The 23,195-nt window shown below is 44.3% G+C and overlaps 1 protein-coding gene across 1 annotated transcript; it reads left to right on the top strand.

The window, feature by feature from the left end:
- Positions 1–166: 166 nt before the first annotated feature.
- RMDN3 (regulator of microtubule dynamics 3) lies at positions 167–23,089 on the top strand. The gene is made up of 12 exons (XM_072625408.1): positions 167–353; positions 3,098–3,290; positions 3,710–3,853; positions 12,212–12,482; positions 13,557–13,659; positions 16,057–16,117; positions 18,442–18,517; positions 18,694–18,771; positions 19,023–19,121; positions 19,366–19,419; positions 21,705–21,785; positions 22,241–23,089. The coding sequence occupies exons 1-12, from the start codon at positions 167–169 to the stop codon at positions 22,292–22,294; spliced, it is 1,401 nt and encodes a 466-aa protein (XP_072481509.1). The 3' UTR covers positions 22,295–23,089.
- Positions 23,090–23,195: the final 106 nt, after the last annotated feature.

Genomic DNA, 23,195 nt, shown 5'->3' with positions numbered 1-23,195 from the left:
GGTAAGGGTCCGGGGGGGTCCGCGCGGCCCGGGGCGTCCGCGCCCGCTCTCTCGGGGGTCCCCGGAGGATGGGCCGGGCGCCCGGGAGGCAGCGGGCCGGGCTGCGGAGCCGGGCCGGGGGGGCCCGGGCCGCTCACCCCCCTCCCCTCCGCCCCGCAGGTGCAGCATGTCTAGACCGGGGGTCCTGGGGGGCGCCCGCTCCGGGCTCGGGCTGGTGCTCGGGGCCGCCGCGGGCCTCGGCCTCCTCTGTGCCTTCTACATCCACCGGCGGAGACGGACGCGCGGCCATGGCGGGAGCTGGAACGCGTCCAACTCCGTGGGCTACACCCGCACGCCGGAGCCGCTCCGCCCGGGTAGGCGCGCCCCGCCGCGGACCGCTCGGCCTCGGGGAGGGGGCTGGGGGGCGGGGCGGGGGGGGCTGGGGGGGGCCGGGGGGGCCGGGGGCGGGGGGGGGAGCTGGGGGGGCCGAGGGGCCTGGGGGGGGGCCGGGGGCTGGGGGGCCCGGGGGCCGGGGGGCGGAGGGGCGGGCGCGGGACCGCTCGGGATGGACCCCGGGACCCGCCTCTACTTGCGTTGTTTGTGTTTTAATGCCGAGAAACTCTTTATTTTAAACATTCCTTTAAAAAAATTTGAGTTCTGAATTCTCCCCCCTTGCATCCTCCCTCACTGTTAAGAAGGCAAGAATCGAGGTGCCAGTTGTGAACCATGCGAAGCGTTTCCCTCTTAACCGTGCTGCCAAACCCCAGGCTTAGGCTTGTGTGCCCGCAGACTCCGCCGGCTCTTTGGGGGGGCGCGGACAGAGTGAGGGGGATTCGCTGTGTGTTGAGTTCTTGGGGCCTGACAAGTGGAGGCGAGGGAAAGGGATTCCCTGCGTGCATTCCCATTTCACAGGAGCAGGAAAGGGAAGAGGGGGCACGCTGGTCCCCAGTACCCGCTGGTCGGTTTGGTTGAATACAGCATGCTTGGGGTCCCTCTGTCCGATGCTGGTCTCCTGATGTTTAATCCCACCCTCAAGGCTGGGTACGATGGCTGGCTTCTTGTTAGGGTGGAAAGAGTGATGAAAGACTTTCACCTTTGAACTCCTTTCTCTGGTTACCCTGGAAAAGTGTTGAAAAGATTGCCCGGTTCTCACTGCTAGTTCTGGCAACAGGCATTCAAGTGTTTCAGGTCCCAGATTGATGCTGTGTGGGTATGTATTGCAGGGGAGAGAAAGCCTGGAAAAGTGGGGTTTGTGTGTATTAAAACAAACCTGGGTATCTGATTTAATTTATCAGAGAATGTTAAGTTGGAAGAGACTGTGGAGATCCCCAAGCTAACTTGCATTACAAATGAGGCATTTGAGGCCCAGAGAGGTGGTGACTTTCTTAGCCAGGTTAGTGGCAGGGCTGGTCTTAGACTGGTATTCAGTGGTCTTTCTGTTACACAGTGCCACCTCTTTATTTAAGGTGAATGAAAGTATTTTTTAAGTTATTTATTCTCTTACTAATTTTGGCTCTGATCTCGTCTTCTTTGAAGTCTGATAGGGTGGTCTACTTGGCAGACAGAGAAACTAACTGTGTAGTTAGGAAAGAGCACTGGCCCTGGAGTCGGAGGACACCTGTGTTGAAATCCTAGCTCATTAGCTGCATAGTCTTAGGTGTGTTCCTTCTGTCTAAATCCCAGTTTTCTCATTAAAAATTATTTCTTATAAAAGCTTGGGACTGGCCACGATAATTTATAAGGCACTTTCTGGTTCTTATAAACTGCCTAAGGTTTCACTGGGAGTCATTTTGACTTTTTAGATATTAGGACTATTTTTCTACCTTGGGTTTTTGATGAAGTTTAGATAATGTTCTGCCCTGGCTGACTTTGGTAAATGGAACCCTGACGTGTGAGTGTTAGAACTCTCCCCCAGATTGCTTGCTTTCTGTTGTCAGCAAATTCATTCCCGGTGGGTGAGGGGCTTCCTTGTTTTTTTGAACCCAAAGGGCTGGGATGCTCTGCCCTCTGCTGGGGTGTGAGGGTATTACAATCCAAGGTAGAGGTTAATGCTGTACACTTAGCAAAGCTTCAGGGCAGATAAAATCCAAGTAGTCGCTCTTCTTGTTACAGGTATGACAGAGTTAAGTTTTCAGAGCACCTCATATCACATTACTAGGGAAAAGTGTCAGACTTTGTTAACAAAAGCAGGTCTGTTTTAAGTGGCTCAGGTGGGAAAAAGCATTAGAACCTCTCAGAGTATAGTTTTGCAATTCATTTGGTGGCAGATTATCATAGGGTGGTAATCTTAGACTTAGTACGGAATTTTGGAACTCTCACAACAGCCTGTGGTTGATCATTAGGGCTGTTTCTGTGCTGTGGTTTGGGGAACAGTGACTGATAGCCAAGGTATCTTTGTCGCCCAACATTCCTGAGCATTGCTGAGCATGTTGTGTAACCTATAAGCTTCCTGGGTGGTTAGTAACACAGAGGGTTTATTTCCAGCTCTGTTGTGCCTGCCATTCTAGTTTCTTTCCTGTTTTAGCATCTGGCATCTCAGCAGTCAGGGCAATACATTTATTCATCCAAGTGTGTAGTAAGTAGTTTGGAATTGGCATCAACCTTTTGTGTAATCCAAAAGTTAATTTGGTGGGCTCTGTGATAGCATCTTAACCCATAGGGTTGGCAAGGGATATCTTCAGTACATCTTTCAGTAGCTGCCACTCTTTTTGTAGCTTGTTTGGCCTCTATCATGGTGAGAAGGAATAGGGCTTTTGATTTTCTTGGCTTAGAAGTTTAGTTCTCATTTTGTGAAGCAGTGGTGAGAATTTGCACCCTAAGGCATCGCCTTGCTAGTTTCACTAGACTTTTAGCTGTGAAAGTGAACCAGGGATGGTATGATACTAGAGACATGCAGGATAGGTTATTGGTACTCTGAGAAAATATTTTTCTCTTGCAAAGCACTTGTCAGATCATCAAAGGACTTGATTCTAGCGTAGATCTGTGTCACTGCTATTAGATAAAAAGACAGTAGTTAGGCTCAGTCTGGTGAAGGCCAGTGATTTGTTGAAACAGTTGTCTTACTTGGGCAAGAAAATGGGAAGACCTTGTTTCATGTCTTCTGTCTCTCATGCTTCAGTGATGCTCTTGCGGGCAACACCAGGGGAGGCTGGTGATGCTGTGTCTGTTCCCAGCATGCCGAGGGAGAAGCAGGAGGAGGTGCTGAATCGCCTGGACTTTGTGTTGAGCAGCCTCACCGAGCTTCGGAAGGAGGTGGAAGAATTGAGGAATAGCCTTCGGGGTCTTGCTGGGGAGATTGTGGGGGAGGTCAAGTGAGTACTGGACAACTGACTGGGGCAGTGCCTTTAGCTTCTGTTGCCTGTATTGGCCATACTTCTGTACTTTCTTTTTTCCTCAAAGAACTTCTAATCCAGGATTAGGGTGGCACTCATGGTTGGGTATCTGGGGGACCTAGATTAAATTGTCTTTTTATACCAGTTAAACTATTTGCACTGAATCTCAAAAGGGCAGTCCCACACCCTACATATCCCTTAATAAACTTTGAGTCTTTAGAATAGACCTGTCTTGAAAAAGGGAGCTGTTGAACTCATTCTCTTACTAGTGGGGGCCTTTGGGACAGACCATCCGTGTGTGTGCTCTGTGTTCTCTCATTCTCCAAGAGTGGCAGTGTAGGTATAATAAATGCAATCTGGATCTAGTTTGACATTGCAGAATGGGCCATACTTTTCAGGTCTCAGATGGAAGAGAGCCAAAGAGTGACTCGGAGGAGGAGGTATCCATTCAGCAGGGAGAGGAGAGACTCCACTGGCTCCAGTTCCATCTACTTCAGTGCGAACTCTGGAGCACCTCTGACTGAAGGAGAGAGTGAAGGCGGGTGAGTCATAGGCTCCTGGGCATCCTCGCTGTGGGCTGCCAGGGAGGTTGGGCACAATCCAGGGTTTTGAGGGACAAGTAAGAAAATAACAATTCTCAGGTTACTTTTTTTTGGGGGGAAAGTTTTATTGATGCTTTTTTTAAAGCCTCCTCTCATCAGAACCTCCTTTGTAACGAAGGAGTACAGTCAGTGAAGTAAAACAAATGAATGCACTGGCCATGTCTGAAAGTGTACCTAGAAGTGGCAGATATGCTGCCCACTGAATTGATCTGAAGTCTTGAAATGTTTTTTCTCTTCCATTATTGTCATCATGATTTAAATTTTCTCTTAGTTGTTTTTCATTTGTTCCTTTTCAGTTTACATACAGATTTTCCCAAATTTCTATGAATTCTTTGTATTTATAATTTCCCAACAATTTCCTTTTCAATGTCAGTAGAAGCTTCTTCCCATAGAAGAATGTTACCTTAACACTTTGTAGTGACAGAAACTTCCTGGCCTGGAGTTAGGAAGGCCCGAGTTCAAATTTGACCTCATTCACTAGCTGTGTGACCCCAGACAAGTCACTTAACCCTGTTTGCCTCAGTTTCCTCATCTGTAAACTGAGCTGGAGAAGGAAATGGCAAACCACTCTAGTAACTCACGAAAACACGAAAGGGAGTCATGAAAAGTCGGACACAACTGAACAACCAAAGTGACAGAAACTTCTTCCTTTGGAATCTGGAGCAGCAGGGCCTGTTCTTGCACTCCATGGAGCCAAAGTATAGCCGGTATGACGCATAGGGAAATAGCAGAGTGGCTAACAGCTCTTTCCCCTGACTCATTCAAGGCTTTAAAAAAAAGACAAACCACCATGTGGTTTGTGCAGCTCGGTATCCCAGTGGATAGAATAGAACCTTGGAGTCAGGAGGACCTGAGTTCAGATCCTTCCTTAGACACTTACTGTGTGAACCAGGGCATGCCACAGAACCTCTTTCAGCCTCATTTGTAAAATGGGAATAATACCTACCTCAGAGGGTTGTTGTGAGGATCAAGTAAGGTCACATGTAAAGTGCTTTGCCAACCCTGAAGTGGTGATGATGATGAAGATGAAGTCCTGAAGGTCAGACCTGAGTTTTGTGTCATTAAAAACCTTGGTTTGAATTTTCTGCCTTTAAAAACCTTAAAATGATCATGATGTAGACACTTCAATCCCAAGGGCAAGCTCTGACTTTTGTGCGCTCTTCTATTTGTGGTTAATGGTTGAATCCATCCTTGGCTCCCACCAGATCTGCTAGCCCAGTGGCCTATGTGTAGTCTTGAGACCAACAGTCCTTTTTCTTTTGTGGCTTTTAATGATCAGTATTACATTATGTTATGAATTTAACATTAAACATCAGTACAAGCAGTTGTACTTGCTTTGTAGCTATTTGCATTTAAATGAGTTCTGATACACAGACTATTGTAACATTTTAGTCACTCCAGAATTTTTTTGTTCATTCTTTTTCATTTAAAATTTTTTAACTTAAATGCCGAGTAAAATAGGCATTTCCCTATACATAATAGAATAGAAAAAGAGGAATGCACATGAGATTGTAAATCTCTTCTGTACAGTTTGCTTTTCTTTTAAATAAATTCCACATGTAACTTTTACAGCTGTCCTGTTTGTGATTCTTTCTGACCTTCTGTTCTCTTCTATGTGTTAAAGTGCTTCAATGGCTCTTTTTCTTTCTTTTGGACTACCCTACCTAAATTCTCTCTTTTTCTCATTCCCCTCCCCAAGTCCTACATAAATTTAAAAAAGAAGAAAAAGAAAACCTAGGTAATAAATATGCAGGAAAGCAAAAAAAACCATTCCCATTTTGGCCATCTGAACACATCAGTCAATAAGCATTTAAGCACCTGCTAAATGCTGGGAATACAAAGGAAGACAGAAGACAGCTTCCCGGCTTCAGGGGGCTCTGCTCTGCGTGCTAGAAGGGGACGGCACACTGTATTACCCAGCTTTGTCACCTAAGTTGGTCGCTGCATTGATTACAGTCTTAAGTCTTTAAGGTTGTTGCGCGTATCGTTCTCTTGGTTCCACTCACTTTTTAAAAAATAGAGTTTTTACCTTTTTTTAGTTAACAAGTCTTTTTTTCTCTTCACCTCCCTCCAACTGAAAAGAAAAAAACACTTGTAACAGATACGCACAATTAAGCAAAACAGATTCCCACACTGATCGTAGGCAGAAATGTGTGTCTCATTCTGAGCCTCTGGTTCTCAGTTCTGTCAGTCATTGTTCTGAAATCTCGATTGACCACTGCATTGGTCAGAATCCTTAAGTCTTTTTATTTTTAATTAAATTTTATTTTCATGAAGTTTGCCTTTTCTCTCTCCTACTCTACCCTCACTGAGAAAGTAAGAACTTGTATCATCAAACAAAACAAATTCCTGTCTTGACCACATTCCCCCCCAAAAAAAACATTGCCTCGATCTACTCCCAGTCTAGCTTCTTTGTAATGTAGGACAAGGATGGACATCATCCTCTGAGATTGTGGTTGGTCTGAGAGAGCTTCTGAGTCTTTCAAAGTTGTCTTTATGGTACTGTTGCTACCGTATACATCCTTCTTCCAGTTCTGCTAACTTCACTTCCTAGGGTTCTCTGAAACCAGTCCGTTTGTCGTCTCTCATAGCCCAGCAGTGATACATCACACTCACATACCGTGAGTCGTTCAGCCATTCCTCAGCTGTCAGTTTCTTTGCCAACACAAAAGTTGCTAGAAATACTTTTGTATATATTCCTCTATCGTTGATCTTTTTGTGCGATGTAGACGTAGTACTGCTATCACTGGCTGAAAGGGTATGCACAGTTTAATAACTTTTGGGGTAGAGTTAAAAATGTTTTCCAGAATGACCGGACCAGTTTACAGTTCTACCAGCAGTGCGTTAATATACTTGTTTTCCCATGGTCCTTCCAGCATGTTTTTTTCCCTTTTTTGGTCAGCTTTGCCCATCAAATGGGTGTGAGATAGAATTTTATCAGAATCTCTGATAAAACATCAGAGATGTTTTAATTTGCAAGTCTTTAATTGGTGATTTAGAGCATTTTTTCATATAGCTGTGGATTGCTTGGATTTCTTCTTCTAAAAACTGCTTATTCATATTACTTTACCATTTGTCTGTAGGGGAATGTCTGTTATTCTTATAATGTTGAATCAGTTCCCTATACAGCTTTATCAGGGAATCTGCAAAGATGTGGAAATTGCTGCGAAGATTTTTAAATCTTTCAGAGCTGTTTCTCTTGACATTGTTGTTACTTGTAGATTGTTCTGCTGTTTATAGATGGTTCTGTTCATGTCTCTGCATCCGTTCATACAGATCTTCCAGGGTTTCTCTGAAACTCTATATTTTTCTCTCTCTTATGACACAATGATATTCCATTATATTTATATAACATAATTTATTCATCCATTCCCCAGTTTTGATGGGCATGTCTTACTTTCTGGTTATATGCTGTACCAAAAAGGACTACTATAAACATTTTTGTGAATGTGGGTCTTTTTCCTCTTTCTTTGATTTCTTTGAGGGCATAAGCCTAGTAGGGGTATCATCGAGTTAAATAAAGGGCAAACGTAGTTTATTGGCTGTGGGGGCAAAGTTCAAATTGTTTCCCAAAATGGTTGTACTATTTTGGTACCAATTCCCAGCTCCACCAACAGTGCTTTAGTGTGCCTTTTTTATTTTTATTTTTTTTGCAGCTCCTGCAACAGTCATCACTTTATTTTGTCAACTTTGCCAATATGATGATTTCCATTTGCTTTTCTTCTTACGTAGTTGTAGTTAGTTTTAATCTTCTTCTGGTTTTGCTTTCCATTATTAATGCCTTTTTCCATATTTCTTGTACTTGTTGATCTCAGTTACATTACAGATTATTTTATCTTTCTATTAAGGAGGGGATTATGATGGAGGTAAAGTCAGGCCTTGTTTGAATGACCAACCAAGTCGGATCACAACCGCTGATTTGTGGTCTTGTATTCTACCACCGTATTTCTTATTGAGTTTTCTAAACAACCACTGCAGTTTTTTTTTCCATATTAGTAAAAACTGCAGGGAAAATCATCCTTAAGAAGTTTTGTAACTTTTGAATCCCAAAGTTACTATCCATGGGGTTTCTTCCTTTAATTTCTTATTCACTGCTACCAACTTAACAGAACTTCTAAAAACTTGTCCACTTATTTGACTTTTTCTGGGCCGAGGGTGGCAAACTCTACTGCCTTTCATTGAACTTCAGGTTAATGCTTTGCCAAGAAATTAATGTAAAGAGTAAAATAAAAATTAAACAAGACACTGGACTTTGGTCATTCTTATCTATTAAGTTGCTTGACTCTATCACTAGAATTGGTGGCTTCTTTAATTAATCCTAGTTTCTCCCTTTGGGGCCTGTGTGGGTAAGGAAAGGGCTTGTGGGGAGTAAATCTCACCAGACCCCTCGTGGAGAAGTTGGAGTAGTTGTGATGGAGACCACTGTTCTCCGAGGAGTACAGGAGACTTTTATCTACAGAAAAGCCCATTTTCTGGGTCCTGGGTCTCGTTTGTTGGGAGCACACAGATGGACAAAAGAGACAGCAGGAACGTGCCAACCTTCTTTTGCCCCCTTTCATGTCTTACAGGTGTGATTTTTTTCAGAAAGCGTCACCATCCCTATTTTTAGTTGCCTGATGTGCTGTTGCCTTGGCAGACACCTACCATTATTGGCTAGACCATACCTGTGACCGTGTTCTGAAGGTTTAGGGAGGCGGCCTTACGTGCTCTGGTAGTTTGCCTAACACTTCTGGACCAGAAGATGCTTCATGCTAGAAAACTCCTTTCTCCCCAGCGCAGTCTAATGGACTTACGGTTGGAAGTTCTGGGCGTGAATTATGGCTCTGTTACTGTGTAACTGTGAAGCTTTAGGCGAGTCACTTAATCTTTCTTTGTCCCTGTTTCCACATCCAAAAAATGGGATCGTATTTGTATTACCTATTTCATAGGGCTGTTGTACCAAATGGGATAAAAAATGTTAAGTACTTTATGAACGACAAAATAGTATACAAATACATTATTGGTTTTTGTTATGTCAAGTTGGACAGTAGTAGTGTGGTGGAGACACAGAAACAGTAGTCTCTGGTGGAGAATAGTAATATATGGTTGTAATTTCCAAACTTTTCTTAGGGTGCATAAATGTTTTGGTGAGAAAGGAGGCTTAATGACAGTGAAGCAAGAATATTATGGGAGGGAAAACCTTGGGATAGAAATTAGAAGACAGGCTTTAGAATTGAGCCATTTGGGAGTTAGAATCAAAGGTTATCTGTTCCAAGTAGGCAGTTAGAGTATCCTGACTGGCTACTGAAGAACAAAGCCCTTTTCTTCCAGCATCACAAATGTAAATGGCATAAAGTTTGATAATCAGAGAGCTGACTCTAAGAAACATACTGTTATGAGTGACATGAAGCTGGAGGGGCAGTCAGACAGTCCACATTGTGTGTTCTGTTGGAAGCAACTTTGTCAGGAGTTCAGAAAATGGAACTTTGAATACCTAATGATGATTGTAAAAAGATTTACAAATAGTTGCTTATTCTAAAGTCAGTAAAAGCTAATGTGGTTTACGAATTAGAATTATAGGAAAGAGATGACCAGAGGCCAAGGACATATTTACAGTGACCTATTCCTTGGTAGCTGTCCAGGTGAGTTAATCAGTGTACTCTGTGGTACTAAATTCACCCCCAGGGAACAGATTGGCAGTAGTCCCTCTACTAAGAGAAGATGTGGCTCTCTTGGAATTAGTTTGAATTGTCAGCAAGACGGCTGACCCTTTTATTTATGGAATAAATTTATCATTTGAAGCCATGTGGTTTGATTTTGGGCCAGATATCCAGGTCAGTGGTCAGGGAGTGCTTCCACCACAGTCAGTACACTTGGGCAGAAAGGGAGACTCTGATGAACAATTTCTTTCTTGGGACAGACCACAAACTTGTGAATGACTCTGAATAATGAGAGCCAAGGGAAGTTAGTGCTTTAGGTGTTACACATCATTTTTCCTGTAAGGGAATGAGAGGATTTATTTGGATTGTCTTGGCTCTAATCCTTCAAAACTCTGAACTCCTTCACGGGTTCCAGGAATAAACAGTAAGATATGAGAGAGGTAGGCTTCCCAGTGGTGGACAGCAAATTCCTATTCATGGGCACTGCCAAGCAGGCAGCTTAAGTCCTTCTGTCTGTTGAAATTCTAGCCTGTCTTCAGGGTTCAGCTTAAAATTTTCATCTTTTCCATGAAGTCTTCCCAGGTCATTCCATTCTGAAGCCCTCTCCTACTTTTGAACTTCTTATGACTAGCCACACACTTGTATTTAGTTATTTCTGTACTTGTATTATGTCTGTCAGACTGAAAGTTTCTTGAAGGCAGAGACCATGTCTTAGTCATCTGTCATTCACAAGGGTTCATAGCATCCAGCACACAGTAGATTCTTAGTAATTATCTGTTAAATGAACTCTTTCTGTTGCTGACGGTTCTTTAGCCCTCAGAACATGAATTTTAGGAGTTTTCAACATAAAGAAAATTGTAGAGATGGGGCACTGTGTCCAGAAAGAATGTTAATTTTCACAGCTCTGATGTCACCAAATACTCCAGATTAAGCTGCTTTGTCCTAAAGAGTTTCCCTTTATTTCCCAGGTAGTCACAGAAGTCTGAAGGATAGGGTAGACATAGGAGGGCATAAAGGAAGGCCTACTGTATATTCAGTCCAGTGCCCAAGAGCTATCATAAAGGACATAGAGGATGCTGAGTGAGTAGTGAGAGATGATGACAATGACACCAGTACTGTTCTTGGTCTCTGGGTCCACATGGAGATTGGCATCAGCTCTTTGCTAGCCAACAAAACTGGAAAAATCCCTCTTTTCAAAACCTTAGTATTTCTGATGAAAGAAATGGGTTATAGATTTTTTGAACTGCTTTTACTTATACGTAAATCCATGCTGGTCTGTGTTCTCAACTCTAGCCTTGAAAGAAACTGAATATTCTTAGTTCTTTAGCACTGTTAGGACCTTAAGGTCATTCTTGACATCGTTTCCCTGAATTCTTGTTTCCCTTGGATAGTCTGTCCCAGGGGCCATAATAGATTGTAGCATTTTGTGACTTCCTGAATTTGAAGAAGTCAACTCCTGGGTCAGAGTTGTTGAGATTCTGTTAATGACCGTGACTCCACTGCTCTGGCACATGGAGAAACATGAATTTATGTGCATCAGCTGGATGGAGCCATCTTGTCTTTGGGAGGTTGTGATCCCTGAGCTAAGCAGAAAGTATATTGTCTTAGTGACTTAGCGTCCAGGGCTAAGTGGACCTAGCTTATGGGGTGACAACTCTGGAAGCAGGTAAACAAATCTACTAACTATGCTTCTGGGAAGGGTCTCACAGAGTAACAGCTGTATGTAGTGCTTTGTTATATTTATGTAGCTACTTGCTTCCACAGGGAGAGAGGTCGGCTGCATTTTCTCCTGGCCATTTATTCAACCATCCTATTTTCTACCAAGGTGTTGATTTTAGAGGCATATCTGCCTCTGATCTACTGAATAAGATATTAGCCCCTTTGAGGAAAGGGTACTATCAGTGAGTTGTTTCCTGTGTCCTATCAGTTGTCAACACCTGTCATTTCTGCATCTCCCAAACGCTTCTGTGCTTCTCTCCTGTGACATCGCCACCACCCTGGTGTAGACCTTCATCTCATGATGGGGCTGCTGCAGTAACCTGCTTGCCTCAAGGCTCTCCCTCCTTCATCCGTCTTCCACTCAGCTGTCAAACTGATATTCCTAAAGTGCGGATCTCATCATGTCAGCCCACTACTGCATTAACTCCAGTGGCTCCCAGGATTTAAAGCCCTTCATAACCTGAGCCTTTCCTGCCATTTTGCTCTTCTTACACCATCCTTTTCTCCAGCTATTCTGCAGTCCAGTGACATTGGCCTCCATGCCAGCTCTGGCCTTGTTATTAGCTGTCCTCCATTCCTGCCCTCCTTCCTCCTCTCTACTTCCTGGCTTTCCTTAGGTCTCAGCTAAAGTGCTGCTTTTTGCAGGAAGCCTTTCCCAGCCCTAACCCCAGTTTATCCTGTGTCTATCTTGTTCGCACACAGTTATCTGCATGTTGTCTCTCCCATGAGACTCTGAGCTTCAGAGAACACTGTTTTTTCCCCTGTGCCAGAGTCTGGCACACAGTGGGCACTTAAATGCTTATTGACTGACTCGTTGGTGGTCTTAGACATAGGTGCATTGGCTACTCCTTTTGATTGGGGAAGAATCAGTGGGCCCCCATTTATGTGGGCCCCAGGATGTTTCTCTGAGGGATGTTGTCCAATGTGCTTTCTACCCAAGATATACAACAGCCAATGCAGAGTCTGACTATGACTGGGAGACAGAAAAGGACAGTGAGGAGGATGAAGATGAAGTAAGCTGTGAAACAGTGAAAACAGGACGCAGGGACTCCCAGGACCTGACCGGCGATGGGGATTCCCTCCTGCTGCCAGTGGACTCCTCGGGTGGTGAGGAGCTGCTCCTGCTGCTGCGGCAGGCGGATGAGCTGCACCAGGGCGACAAGCAAAACAAACAGGAGGGTTTCCAGCGACTCCTCAATAACAAGCTGGCGGTAACGTACCCCTCCCCACCCTCGGTGCTACCCAGCAGCGGGCAGTGGCTAGTTCACCAGGCCAGTGTGACTTGTGGCAAGTGTTGCCAGGCCAGCTCTTGAAGCACAGTGTCCCCTACCTCAGGTGTGAGGCACCTCCAAGTAGGCTGAGCTTCTTTGTGTGGTTGGCCTTGGGATAGGGTAGAGCAGGTAGGGGACACACTGATGTTCCTTTCTCCCATAGCCCACCTGTCCCTTTTCTCTTTAGCCTCTGAAAGGAGAGGATTCTCACATCTTCAAGTCTGGCAAATATTTGGAGCCTAAGGAAACAAGTCTTTAAAAAAAACCTAAAAACTGAAAATGGGGAAAAGGGGAAAAATAAGTGAAAAGTTTCTGCCAGTCAGTGGGTGGAGAAATTGTAAAAGGACCTGGCCTGCTTTTTTGCCCTTAGTTCTGTGCCCCACCCTGTTTGCCCTCCTACCATAGCACCTGGAACCCAAGCTTCCGCCTTTTTGTCTCATTCGGAGGAGCTCTGAGATAAGCGCTAGAGAGGGCATTCTGAATCATTCTTCTTACCTCTTCAAAGAAGAGTGATGAAACCAAAACCCTTCAAAAGAAAACCAGGATAAAATTCCTCCCTGGGGCAGCCCTTCCTAAGTTATGCCTAGAGTGGTCTAGGTTTCCCTGCCCTGACTTAGGACCAGATCTCTGTAGGCTGCTCCCCATCCTCATTTCCCATCTCCCCACGTATGTTGCCTAGGCCTTTGGACACTATGCTGCATTGCAAGTTGGGGAAGTGGGAGTGGAGTAGTTAGTTGGAGATTCAGCCTTTAGGGACTGTTAGCAGAACGTTTAGCTGAAGGCTTCTGCTGCTTTATTACCTCTGCCTGGGTTTGCTTCCGTCTAGGGATCAGGAGGAAATGACCTCATCCTAGGGTACTACGTACATCCCATTAAGTAGCATTTTCACCATTCATCTGTTGAGGATTGTCCCTTTGGGCAGGGTTGTTGTGCCAAGCTTGGCCAGAACAGGGGATCCCTGGTACCCCAGATGCAGGGGGAGAACTGCTTTCAACTCTTTTGTTCCATCTGCAGTATGGGAGTCGACAAGACTTTCTATGGCGCCTGGCCCGGGCCTACAGTGACATGTGTGACCTCTCCGAGGGGATGAATGAGAAAAAGTCATACGCCCAAAGTGGTGAGCACTTGGGGGAAAGAAAGGTGACCTTAGATGGTGGCTCTAGAACTGGAATAATGTTCTAGTCTAATGGCCACAAAGCTCACAGAAGTTGTCATTTGCCCAGGGTCACACAGATACAGGAGGGAGTATAGTCAATATTTGGTCCAGGTCTTCTGATCCCAAATCCAGTGTGCTTTCTGCTAGAGTACTGACCTAAAGGACTGAACCAGCAGGTATATTCATGGCACAGCATGGTTAGCATTCAGAGGGGCTCTCAGGGCAGTGCTACAGTGGGAATGAGTTGTCTTGGCTACTGGCCTAGGACAGATGACTACCAGTGGGGACCCAGGCTTCCCCACCCAAGACCTGAGAGCAGGGGGAGACCTGCTTATCCCTACTTTGTGGTGATTAGAGAGTATGTATCTTCAAGGTTTGTGGACATTTTCAGAATATGATTTTAGAAACAAATTTAGCTTGCCTCTGACCATAGGCTTTAGAGCTAGACAGGGCCTCATCAAGCCCCTCATTTTACAGATGAAGAAACTAGCAGAAGCTGCAGCGCTAGCATGGGAACCCAGGCTTCCGGATCCATGTTTAGTGCTCTCTCCTTTATGTCACTGCCTGATCCGTTCCTTCCATGTCTCTTACTGAATTCTTTCCTAGTCTTTAAATCCCACCGGAATGGAATTTAAACATGTTCCAGTGTTACTCTTCTAACGAACCTTCCCGGATTCCTTCCAGCCTGAACCTGCCTTGCACTTTTCATCTCTCTCTCCCCTACCGACGCATGTGACATGAGAGAAGTCACTCGTTAATGTACTTCAGGTTTCTGCTAGGTGTCAGTTAGCTCTCTCTGACAGACTGTAACCTCTGTGATGACGAGGCCAGCGCTGATCTAAACTGTTGGGCCAGTACCCAGAGTGGGTGTTTCATAAATATTTGTTTTGAATCTCCTTATGGCTTATAAACTGCTCTCCTCCAAACCCCGTGAGCCGCAGTGTCAGTGCCAGTATTTTCCCAGTTTTACGGAGGCAGTAGGAAAGTGACTCTCTCCTAGGCACCTCTAGAAACATCTTGGTCTCCTAGTGCGGAGGGTGCTATGGGATACAGACTTAAAGCTGTAAAGGGACCGTAGAGGCCATCAAGTCCAATCCCTCATTTTACAGATGGGGAAACTGAGGTTGAGGACGATTAAGTGACTTGTCCAGTGTTACACATTTAGTAAGTATCTGAAGCAGACTTTGAACGTAAGCCTTCCTGATTCCAAGTCCAGCAGGATCCGCTCTGCTGCCTTGAGGCCTCAATCCTGGAACTCTTAGACTTGCCAGAAGGCTGGGATTTAGGGATAGAAGCTACAGGAAGATTTTTAGCTTAATACAATATGAGGGAAAACATTTTAGCAATTGTACTTGTCCCACAGTAGAACTGGTTGCCTTAAATGATAGTGAATTCATTTCTGTTATCATGGATGGGGCAGGGGTGGGGAAGAGAAGGCCTGGGTCATCGTGTGAAGGCCAGATGGCCTCTGCTGAGGCTGTTCTGGAGGGATTCAGATTTACTGTGGATTAGGTGACCTCTTCACCTATTTCAGTCCGTAAAGTCTGTGATTCTTTGCCCCTGGCCCAGTGTTCCCGTGATCCATCTGTCAAGTCTTATCATAAAAACCTTTGCCCTTGGGAGCCGGGAGTGCTTCCACATCGATAATCAGGGTTCTGGGTTACTCCTTGTGAGGTAATCACTTTCAAAGCCAGCCATTTGTGAAGTTGCTCTACATCCTGGGCCTAAAAGGCACCCGAGAGAGGTCACATTGTTATCTTGCCCTGAGAATCAGGCCTATGCTTGTGTAATAGGAAGAAAATAGCTTTTTGGTGTCTGTTTTTATAGGACCTCAGCGTCAACATTTTGAACATTAATTCTTCTTGAACAGTACTATAAGTAGTATAGGGAGTTTGGACTGAATTTATAATGCCCTCAGATTAAAAAAAACCAAACCTTAAACATTGTAATTGAAGTTAAAGTTTAAAATTTTTTAAAAAATTAAAATACTTTGTTTCTTTCTCTTCTTGAAGAGACTTTTTATTGACAAATCCCAGTTTTACCTACCTGAGGAATCTAATTAATCAATGTACTTAACCTTTTGGTTTCAGAGACAATCTCTAAACCTCTCACTATTTAAAAATCATTGGGATTTATCTCCCCTTTTAATTCCAATAATAGCCAGCATTTACATAGGGCATTAAAGTTTGCCCAGCACTTCACAGGTCTGCCACTTCTAAATTGGCTCCAACTATTGACCAATGAGGACGAAAGCAGGCATCTTTGCCTCCCTTGATTTTCTGAAGAAAGGGCCCTTCAGGTAGGAAAGACTTCTTTTCACAGTATTGCTAACTTCTGGCACTGTCTTTTATCTTTTAGGAAAAGAAGAAGCAGAGGCTGCCTTGGAGAAAGGGGATGAGAGTGCTGAGTCTCACCAGTGGTAAATGGGGGGTAGAACCAAGCATGGGTGCGGGAGGCTCATTTAGGGCCTTGGTTCAGCTGGCTTCCACTGCACCAGAGGCATTCTGGGACTTGTATTTTTTTCCTTGGCAATGACCAGAGTCCGCACTGCCAGTAGGTTTTTAGGAGAGCTTTGGTTTGGTTTCCTGTTTGGCCCCTTGTAAAACCTGAAGGATCTGCTTTTTTGAAGCAAAGGCTGTTTGTGCAGGACAGTGCCTGGATTTTGTGTGTTCGTTTGTTTTGGCTGAAGCAACCCTGGAAATGAGGTAGAGAAACTCAACATGGTGTAGGAAATGAGGTTCAGAGAAGTGAGTTCTTTTGGGGTTGGTGGGGACAGGGAAAGTGTAGCTGATGTCTAAACTTGTTTGGTTAAGCTACAGTGAGACACCTTGATTCCTGGGTGCAGTCCTGACTGATGGACTTTGCCTTTCACTTAGCTGGGGTGGGGAAACCTGTCCATGAACTTTGTGCACAGTGAACAGAACTTCCAAGTCTGATGGTTAGTGGGATAGATTGTTTCATTGACGTTAAAAAAAAATATCAACCCTGTTTATGACCTCATGAAGCCCTGGTAGCTGTCCTGGGGCAGATCTTAGCCAGAAATTCACTGTCCTAGAAATCCTGAGCCAAACTTCTGGGTTTCAGTGAAAATATTGCTGTCTTATGTTTTTGTTTCTTGCTTTTCCTATCGTCCTTTTGGCTGTCTATATGTCTGGGAAGAGGGACAGAGGAGGAGAGGGTTTCACCAGTTCCTGGTGAGCATCACATCTATCTACTCTGGTTCTCAGTTACCAGGCCCTTTGGCCTCCCTGCGCTTTTTTTATGAGAGCAGCTTTATAGGGTAATGATTTTCCTTGTTCTTCATCCAGCTACTGCCACTAAGTTCTGATAATAACAAATGCTTATTAGTATCTCTGGTCTAGTCAAACTGACCCTGTATGTGTGGTTCCTCACACGTGAATACACTATGCACCATTTCTCTGTTTTGCACAAGCTCCATCTACGCCTTCACAGCCATCATGCCTAGAATGCACTCATCCTTATAGCTGCTTCTGAGAAGTCCAAGTTTCCTTCTAAGCTCAGTTCAGATGCCAGCTGCAAATAAGACCTTTCTTGATCCTTACTGTCATAAGATCTTGTCCTTTATCTCAAATTTCTGTGATGTTTTTAGCTGTTCCCTCCATGAGTCATTTCTGAGACTCATTTGGACCGGCTCTATTGAGATCCTGCTAATCATCGTAAATATTTCTTAGAAATTCTATCCATCCATTTATCTGTGTGTCTGTAGCCACACAATGTACACATATGTATGTGCATGTACATACATGTTTTCATATGTGCACATATACACATCTGATATACACGTGTATATATATTTTTGTGTATGTGTGTGTGTATCCACGTACTAGTTGTATGCATTAATGTTAGTTGTAGGATTAAGCTTAGCACTTTATGTTAAATTTAGCGCAGTACATAGTACTTCCAACACTGCCCTGTTTATCTGTGTGGCTTTCTGAACTTGATTCCATCTTCTGTATATTTTTTAAAAATTGTTTTATGAAAGCTCTTTTGTTTCTTTTTTCTATATCACTGTTATTATCCCTGGCCCTTCCTTGAGAGAAATAAGCATAGTCACGTCAAATGTTGTGTTGAGTCGGTCATATCTGCAGATGTATGTCTCACTCTGTACCTGCAGTTGTCGTCTCTCTCCTAAGAGGTGGGAAGTGTGCTGGAGTCCTGACTGATGCTGCATCAGTAAGAGTTGTCAAGTCTTTTCCTGACCCTCCTCATTCTGCATCAGTTCATGGAAGTCCTCCCAGGTTTCTTAAGAAGTGTCCCTTTAATTTCTTACGGCAAAACTAACGTTCACATTATAGTTTGGTTCATCCATTCCCCAGCTGATGACATCCATTTTGTTTCTAGTTCTTTGCCACAATGAAAAGTGCTTCTATAACTATTTTTATACATATGGGTCCTTTCCAGTCTCAGGTCCTTCAGGGTTTGTACCAACTAGTGGAAACCACTGGATCAAAAGGCATACACAGTTGAGTGACTTTTTGAGTCAGTCCCAGCATTTCACCAACATACTCTTCCCTTCTCCTGCCCTGGAGAGATGGTAGCTAAGGGCAGAGTATAGGAGAGCATAAGCTGCAGCAAAGGGAGGAGCTGTGGAGGTCATTGGAGAGCCAGTGGAAGGGTAGGAGGGCATAGAGAAGTGCTCTGGGCCTCTTGCACAGAGATGTCACCTTTCCTTAGGTACTTGGTCTTCAAATTCTAAGCTCACTTTTGCTGCCTCTTTGATAGGTACGCGGTACTGTGTGGTCAGCTGGCTGAGCATGAAGGCATCCAGAGGCGCATCCAGAGTGGCTATACCTTCAAGGTGAGAAGTTACTTCTCTCTGGAAATCACACCCTAGTGAGACCCTGGCTGCCTCCCTGGCTCTTCACACATCTACTCTGCCTTCTCAAAGCAGCTATCTTCCTCTATGGTGTTCCTCTAGGATCCTGGGTTTGACCCCTTCAGATCTGATGAGTAACTGTTTTTTCTCCTTCCCAGGATCATATAGACAGAGCTATTGCCCTCCAGCCAGACAACCCCAAGTCTCACTTCCTTCATGGAAGATGGTGCTACCAGGTAAGCCTATTGTTAGGGCCTTCAGTCACCTTAGGAGGCCATAACCTGGGTCAAATTGGCTTTTTTTTTTTTTTTTGAGGAACTCATGAGTCTGTATGTAGAATGGCGATAAATACTGAATGAATGAAAAGGCACTGATTATGCACTCAGCATAATCATCACAAGATGTTATGTGTGCATGTCTCAGGTTTCAGTGGGGTGAGTTCTGACAATCCTCTCCCTACCCAACTTAATTTGTTGTTTGGTGACAGGTGTCTCATCTCACTTGGCTAGAGAAGAAGACTGCCGGAGCCTTGTTTGAGAGTCCTCCCAGTGCCACTGTCCATGATGCTCTGCAGAGTTTTCTGAAGGTATCAAGAGAGAGGAGGGCAGAGGGAGGGAACAAGAAGCCTGTCAGTGGGTTTGCAAGATCCCACCTCAACGTGGGAAACAGATGGTCTTGTTCTGACCTGGTGTCTTCCAAGTGGGGCTAGGAGGAGATTCAGAGGCTTCCTCCTCGATGCCAGGGGCTCCTAACAGGATTGTTTGGCTTGAGGTTGTCTTCTGCAGGGCCAAACTGACGCTGTTATTGACCCAGCTGTCTCCTTTCTTAAGGCAGAAGAACTAAGTCCAGGATTTTCCAAAGCTGGAAGGGTGTACATCTCTAAGGTAACAACCTTTTTATGTTCAAAAATATATTTGATGCCTTTTGTCATCACATCACACTAACTTTCAGGGAACCTTGCCTTATTACCAGAAACAGCTAAACACAACACACAATGTAGACAAGTCCGTTCTCCTTTGCCATCAGGAGGGTAGTAGATTTCATTTTCACGTCTCCAAGACCACCCATCATTTACTCAGTTTGGGGCATTGTTGCCATCTGTGTTGTTCTTTTGGTTCTACTTATTTTACTGTATCAATTTTTAACTGGTCTTTCTATTCTCTAAATTTCTTGTCATAATTTTTACTGTAATCTTTTACATTTGTAAGATCATAGATTTTTAACATTATCTGGCCCCAAAGGACTAGTAGTTCCAATATTCCTCATTTCATTTTTGACCAGGTTTGACTGAGGCCTAGTGGCTCCCATGTTCTTAAGACCAAATAAAAACTCTGGTTTGGCATTTAGAGGTCACCACTTGGCCCCCTTCCTGCCTTATCAGTCACACAAATTTCTCCTTTTAATGCACATTATGATCCAGATCCAGCCAAGCCCTTTTATGTACACACCTCCCTCTCCTGCTCTTCGGAACCTCTTTAGCACTCTGCTTAAACACTGCTTCCTACATAAAGTCTTTCCTTATTTCTGTCCACACTAACCCTTAGCTGCTAGTGCGCCCCCTCCTCAAACTATCTTGTATTCATTCATTCATATGCTCATGTTTCCTCTGGTAAAATAAAAATAGTAATTTAAAGACAATAACTGTTTGATTTTTTAGCACTTAGCATAGTGCCTGGAACACAGTAGGTGCTTATTAAGTGTGTTCATCCTTCGTTGCTGAAGACCATGCCATCAGAGAAATAACATGTTTTGCACTTGACTTTGTTTTGAGTGAGGCAGGGCTGTGCAGGTCACCAGCCTCACTTCTCCTCCAGAGCCATCTGAATTCAGTGACCAGATATTCATCAGGATGACTGGAGATGACCCAGGATGAGGCAGTTGGGGTTAAGTGACTTGCCCAAGGTCACACAGCTAGTGAGTGTCAAGTGTCTGAGGTGAGATTTGAATTCAGGTCCTCCTGACTCCTGCACTGGTGCTCTATCCACTGCACCACCTAGCTGTCCCCACGTGCTTTTTGGTTAATGGATTAGGTGACAAGAGTTGGAAATCCAACCCAAGCCCTGTGCCTCCGAAGCTAGAACTCTATTTGCTACATTATGCTTAAGGAAAATTAAGGTGGAGAATGTGAGGCCACAGCAGGATCCGTGCACAGGCAAGGGGACTGAGCCTAGGAGTTTCAGGGAGGACAAGGAGCAAATTCCAGAGTGAGGTAATAGAAGACAGACATGAAGGACCCAAGGTTATGGTCAGTCTTACTGAAAATCATAGTATATCAAGGTTCTCAATGTCTATGTTTCAGCTTTGTTTTTTCAGCCATTCTCCCATCAGTAGGCACCTACTTTATTTCTGTGGGGTTTTTTCCTCTACCATCACTAGTACTGCTATGAATATTTTCATGTATATTAGACCTTTGGTTTTTGTCTTTGACCAGTATGTGCCCAGGAGTCCTATTGCATAGCTTCGTAACCATACATCTGAATCGCCTGCCCATCATATGTATGTGGCAGGAAGTAACTGAGAAGTACAGCAGCTTTTCTCATGCACTTAATATCAAGTAAGATCAAATTATATGAACAGCACTTTGTAAGCCTTCAAGTTTCAAATAAAGGCTATTATTAATGATAATGATATCCTTGAATTTAGAATTCAAATGTTTAAAAAGATTGTTAAATTTTTTGCATGTATTTGGAAAATATTTAATGAAATAAAAAAATTGAGAATATACTCCATTTTCTAGTACAGTAGGATATGTGTAAAATTTACCTCCAACCCCCCATCATCTTCTCTGAGGCTATAAGGCTGTATTATCTGATCCCTTATCATTTAGTGTAGTGTTCTGTACGTACTTAATGAACATGTTAAATTGAACCTTCAGCTTGAATTAGTGACGTATGTCCTCTGCCTGTCCTTTCCCCTACTTCCTCTTCAGGTTCCTGGTATCTCTTAGTGAGGACAGCTAGATGGATAGAATGCCAGGCCTGGAGTCAGGAAGACTCATCTTCCTGAGTTCAAATCAGGCCTCAAACATTTAATAGCTGTGTGGCCCTGTTTGCCTCAGTTTCCTCATTTGTAAAATAATCTGGAGAAAGAAATGGCAAACCAAATGGAAAGACTGAAACAAAGACTGAACAACATCCTTTAGTGATGATTACTACTGTCTTCTCTCTAGTGCTACAACGAGCTAGGGAACAACTTGGAAGCTGGACAGTGGATGAAGTTGGCCCTGGAGCTGCCAGATGTCACTAATGAGGTAGCCATCCACGTCTTCCCTTTTTCTTGTATCTCACTTCTCTGTTCATTCTAGCCCTTTCACCCAAGGTTCCTCAGTCTCCTGAGCTTCATCTGTTTAGAATGGGACTGGAAAACTGCCCTGAACTCTCAGAAACAGAAATGTTGGACCTAGCTTACTCTCCAGGCTTCTGACCTTAGCACCATTATTGGTCGGATATTAGGGCTCAAATCTGTTCCTTTTCAATGCCATACTTTCCCTAGGAAGTTCAGCACCTTCCTCCTCACTATTAGTGTATGGGGAAGAGAACCTATTAACTGTGTTCTTCATCCTTAGACTGTGCAGCGATGAGCTCTAGGAAGTCATGAAAAAATAGTTTGGGAGAGCTAGGGATGGGACAAGGCTCTGGTCTGTCTCACTCTGGTCTGTTCCTCTCTCCTTTGACCCTTTCTTTTTCTCCCTCCCATTCATTTTAGGATGTTGTCTGCCACAAGGACCTGGAGGAGCTGAGAGCAGCGTTGGAAGAGTAAGCACATTCCTTGGCCTTCGTCACCAGAAGCGCAGTACCACGTACAGTAGCAGGAGAGAGGGAGTCCCCTCCTCCCCTGCTTAGACAAAAATTCTTCCTTGGTGTGGAGGCTGAGCAACGTCAAGGCTGGGAAAAGGGCTGATCGCCAGGATTTCTGTCCTCACCAAGTCTGTGTTTGCCTATTGCCCTGCCACAATTCACTCACTCCCAGCCTTCACTCTACCCAGAAACCAGGGAAAGGTGTGATGATTTTCCATCAGATCAAAGCTTTTGGTTTCATGTGTTGGTGTTTTTTTAAATTATGAATTCTGTGGTTGAAGCTGTGGTGGCAGAAGGAAGTAGCTGTGGCTATAAGCACAGGCCTGGTCAGGTCAGTGACGAGGAAAACCATCTGCCAGCTGGGGCAGTAGGAGGATGGTGGCACTACTTTTTCCGCTGATGGGGAGGTCAATGCACTTTATAAAGCCTTGGGAACAAAATATAGAACTCTCTTTTCATCTTTTTCACCGACCAGTCCCAGCTTCATTGTAAGCACCCCTAGGATCCCACCCTGCTCGGTCAGGGTAAGAGGAAGGGGTACGAGAAGCTAGACCTTACCTTCATGTTGTCCCTAACATGGGCTCAGGCTTGGGATAGGATCTGGCCGTCTCTTCCCTGCCTGGACCTTGACACCTTTTAAAAAGTGAGGCATTATCTTAAGAGTTTAGGGTACTAATAAAGCTATGGTATTTATAGCTGCCTGGTCTGTTGTGGTACAAAATTGAAATAAATCAGTTCAAGTGACAGTGACATCAAAGCCATCCTATCACTGTTGGTCTTTTTTCCACACGTGCTAATGTAATCACTGAATGGGTACGCTGCTCCCTCAATGCAATGTTTGTTTGATTTGAGGTATCAGTGCA

This window comes from Notamacropus eugenii, chromosome 7 (assembly GCF_028372415.1).
Source record: "Notamacropus eugenii isolate mMacEug1 chromosome 7, mMacEug1.pri_v2, whole genome shotgun sequence".
Classification (NCBI taxonomy): Eukaryota; Metazoa; Chordata; class Mammalia; order Diprotodontia; family Macropodidae; genus Notamacropus; species Notamacropus eugenii.
This window is presented reverse-complemented; position numbering and strand designations above follow the sequence as displayed.

What these genes read in the sequence shown, in the direction of transcription:
- RMDN3 (XM_072625408.1), top strand. Translation starts at nt 167, where the DNA reads ATGTCTAGACCGGGGGTCCTGGGGGGCGCCCGCTCCGGGCTCGGGCTG. An exon ending in GCCGGAGCCGCTCCGCCCGG is followed by an intron (nt 354 to 3,097) that starts GTAGGCGCGCCC and finishes CTCATGCTTCAG; the next exon opens with TGATGCTCTTGCGGGCAACA. An exon ending in TCCTCAATAACAAGCTGGCG is followed by an intron (nt 12,483 to 13,556) that starts GTAACGTACCCC and finishes TTCCATCTGCAG; the next exon opens with TATGGGAGTCGACAAGACTT.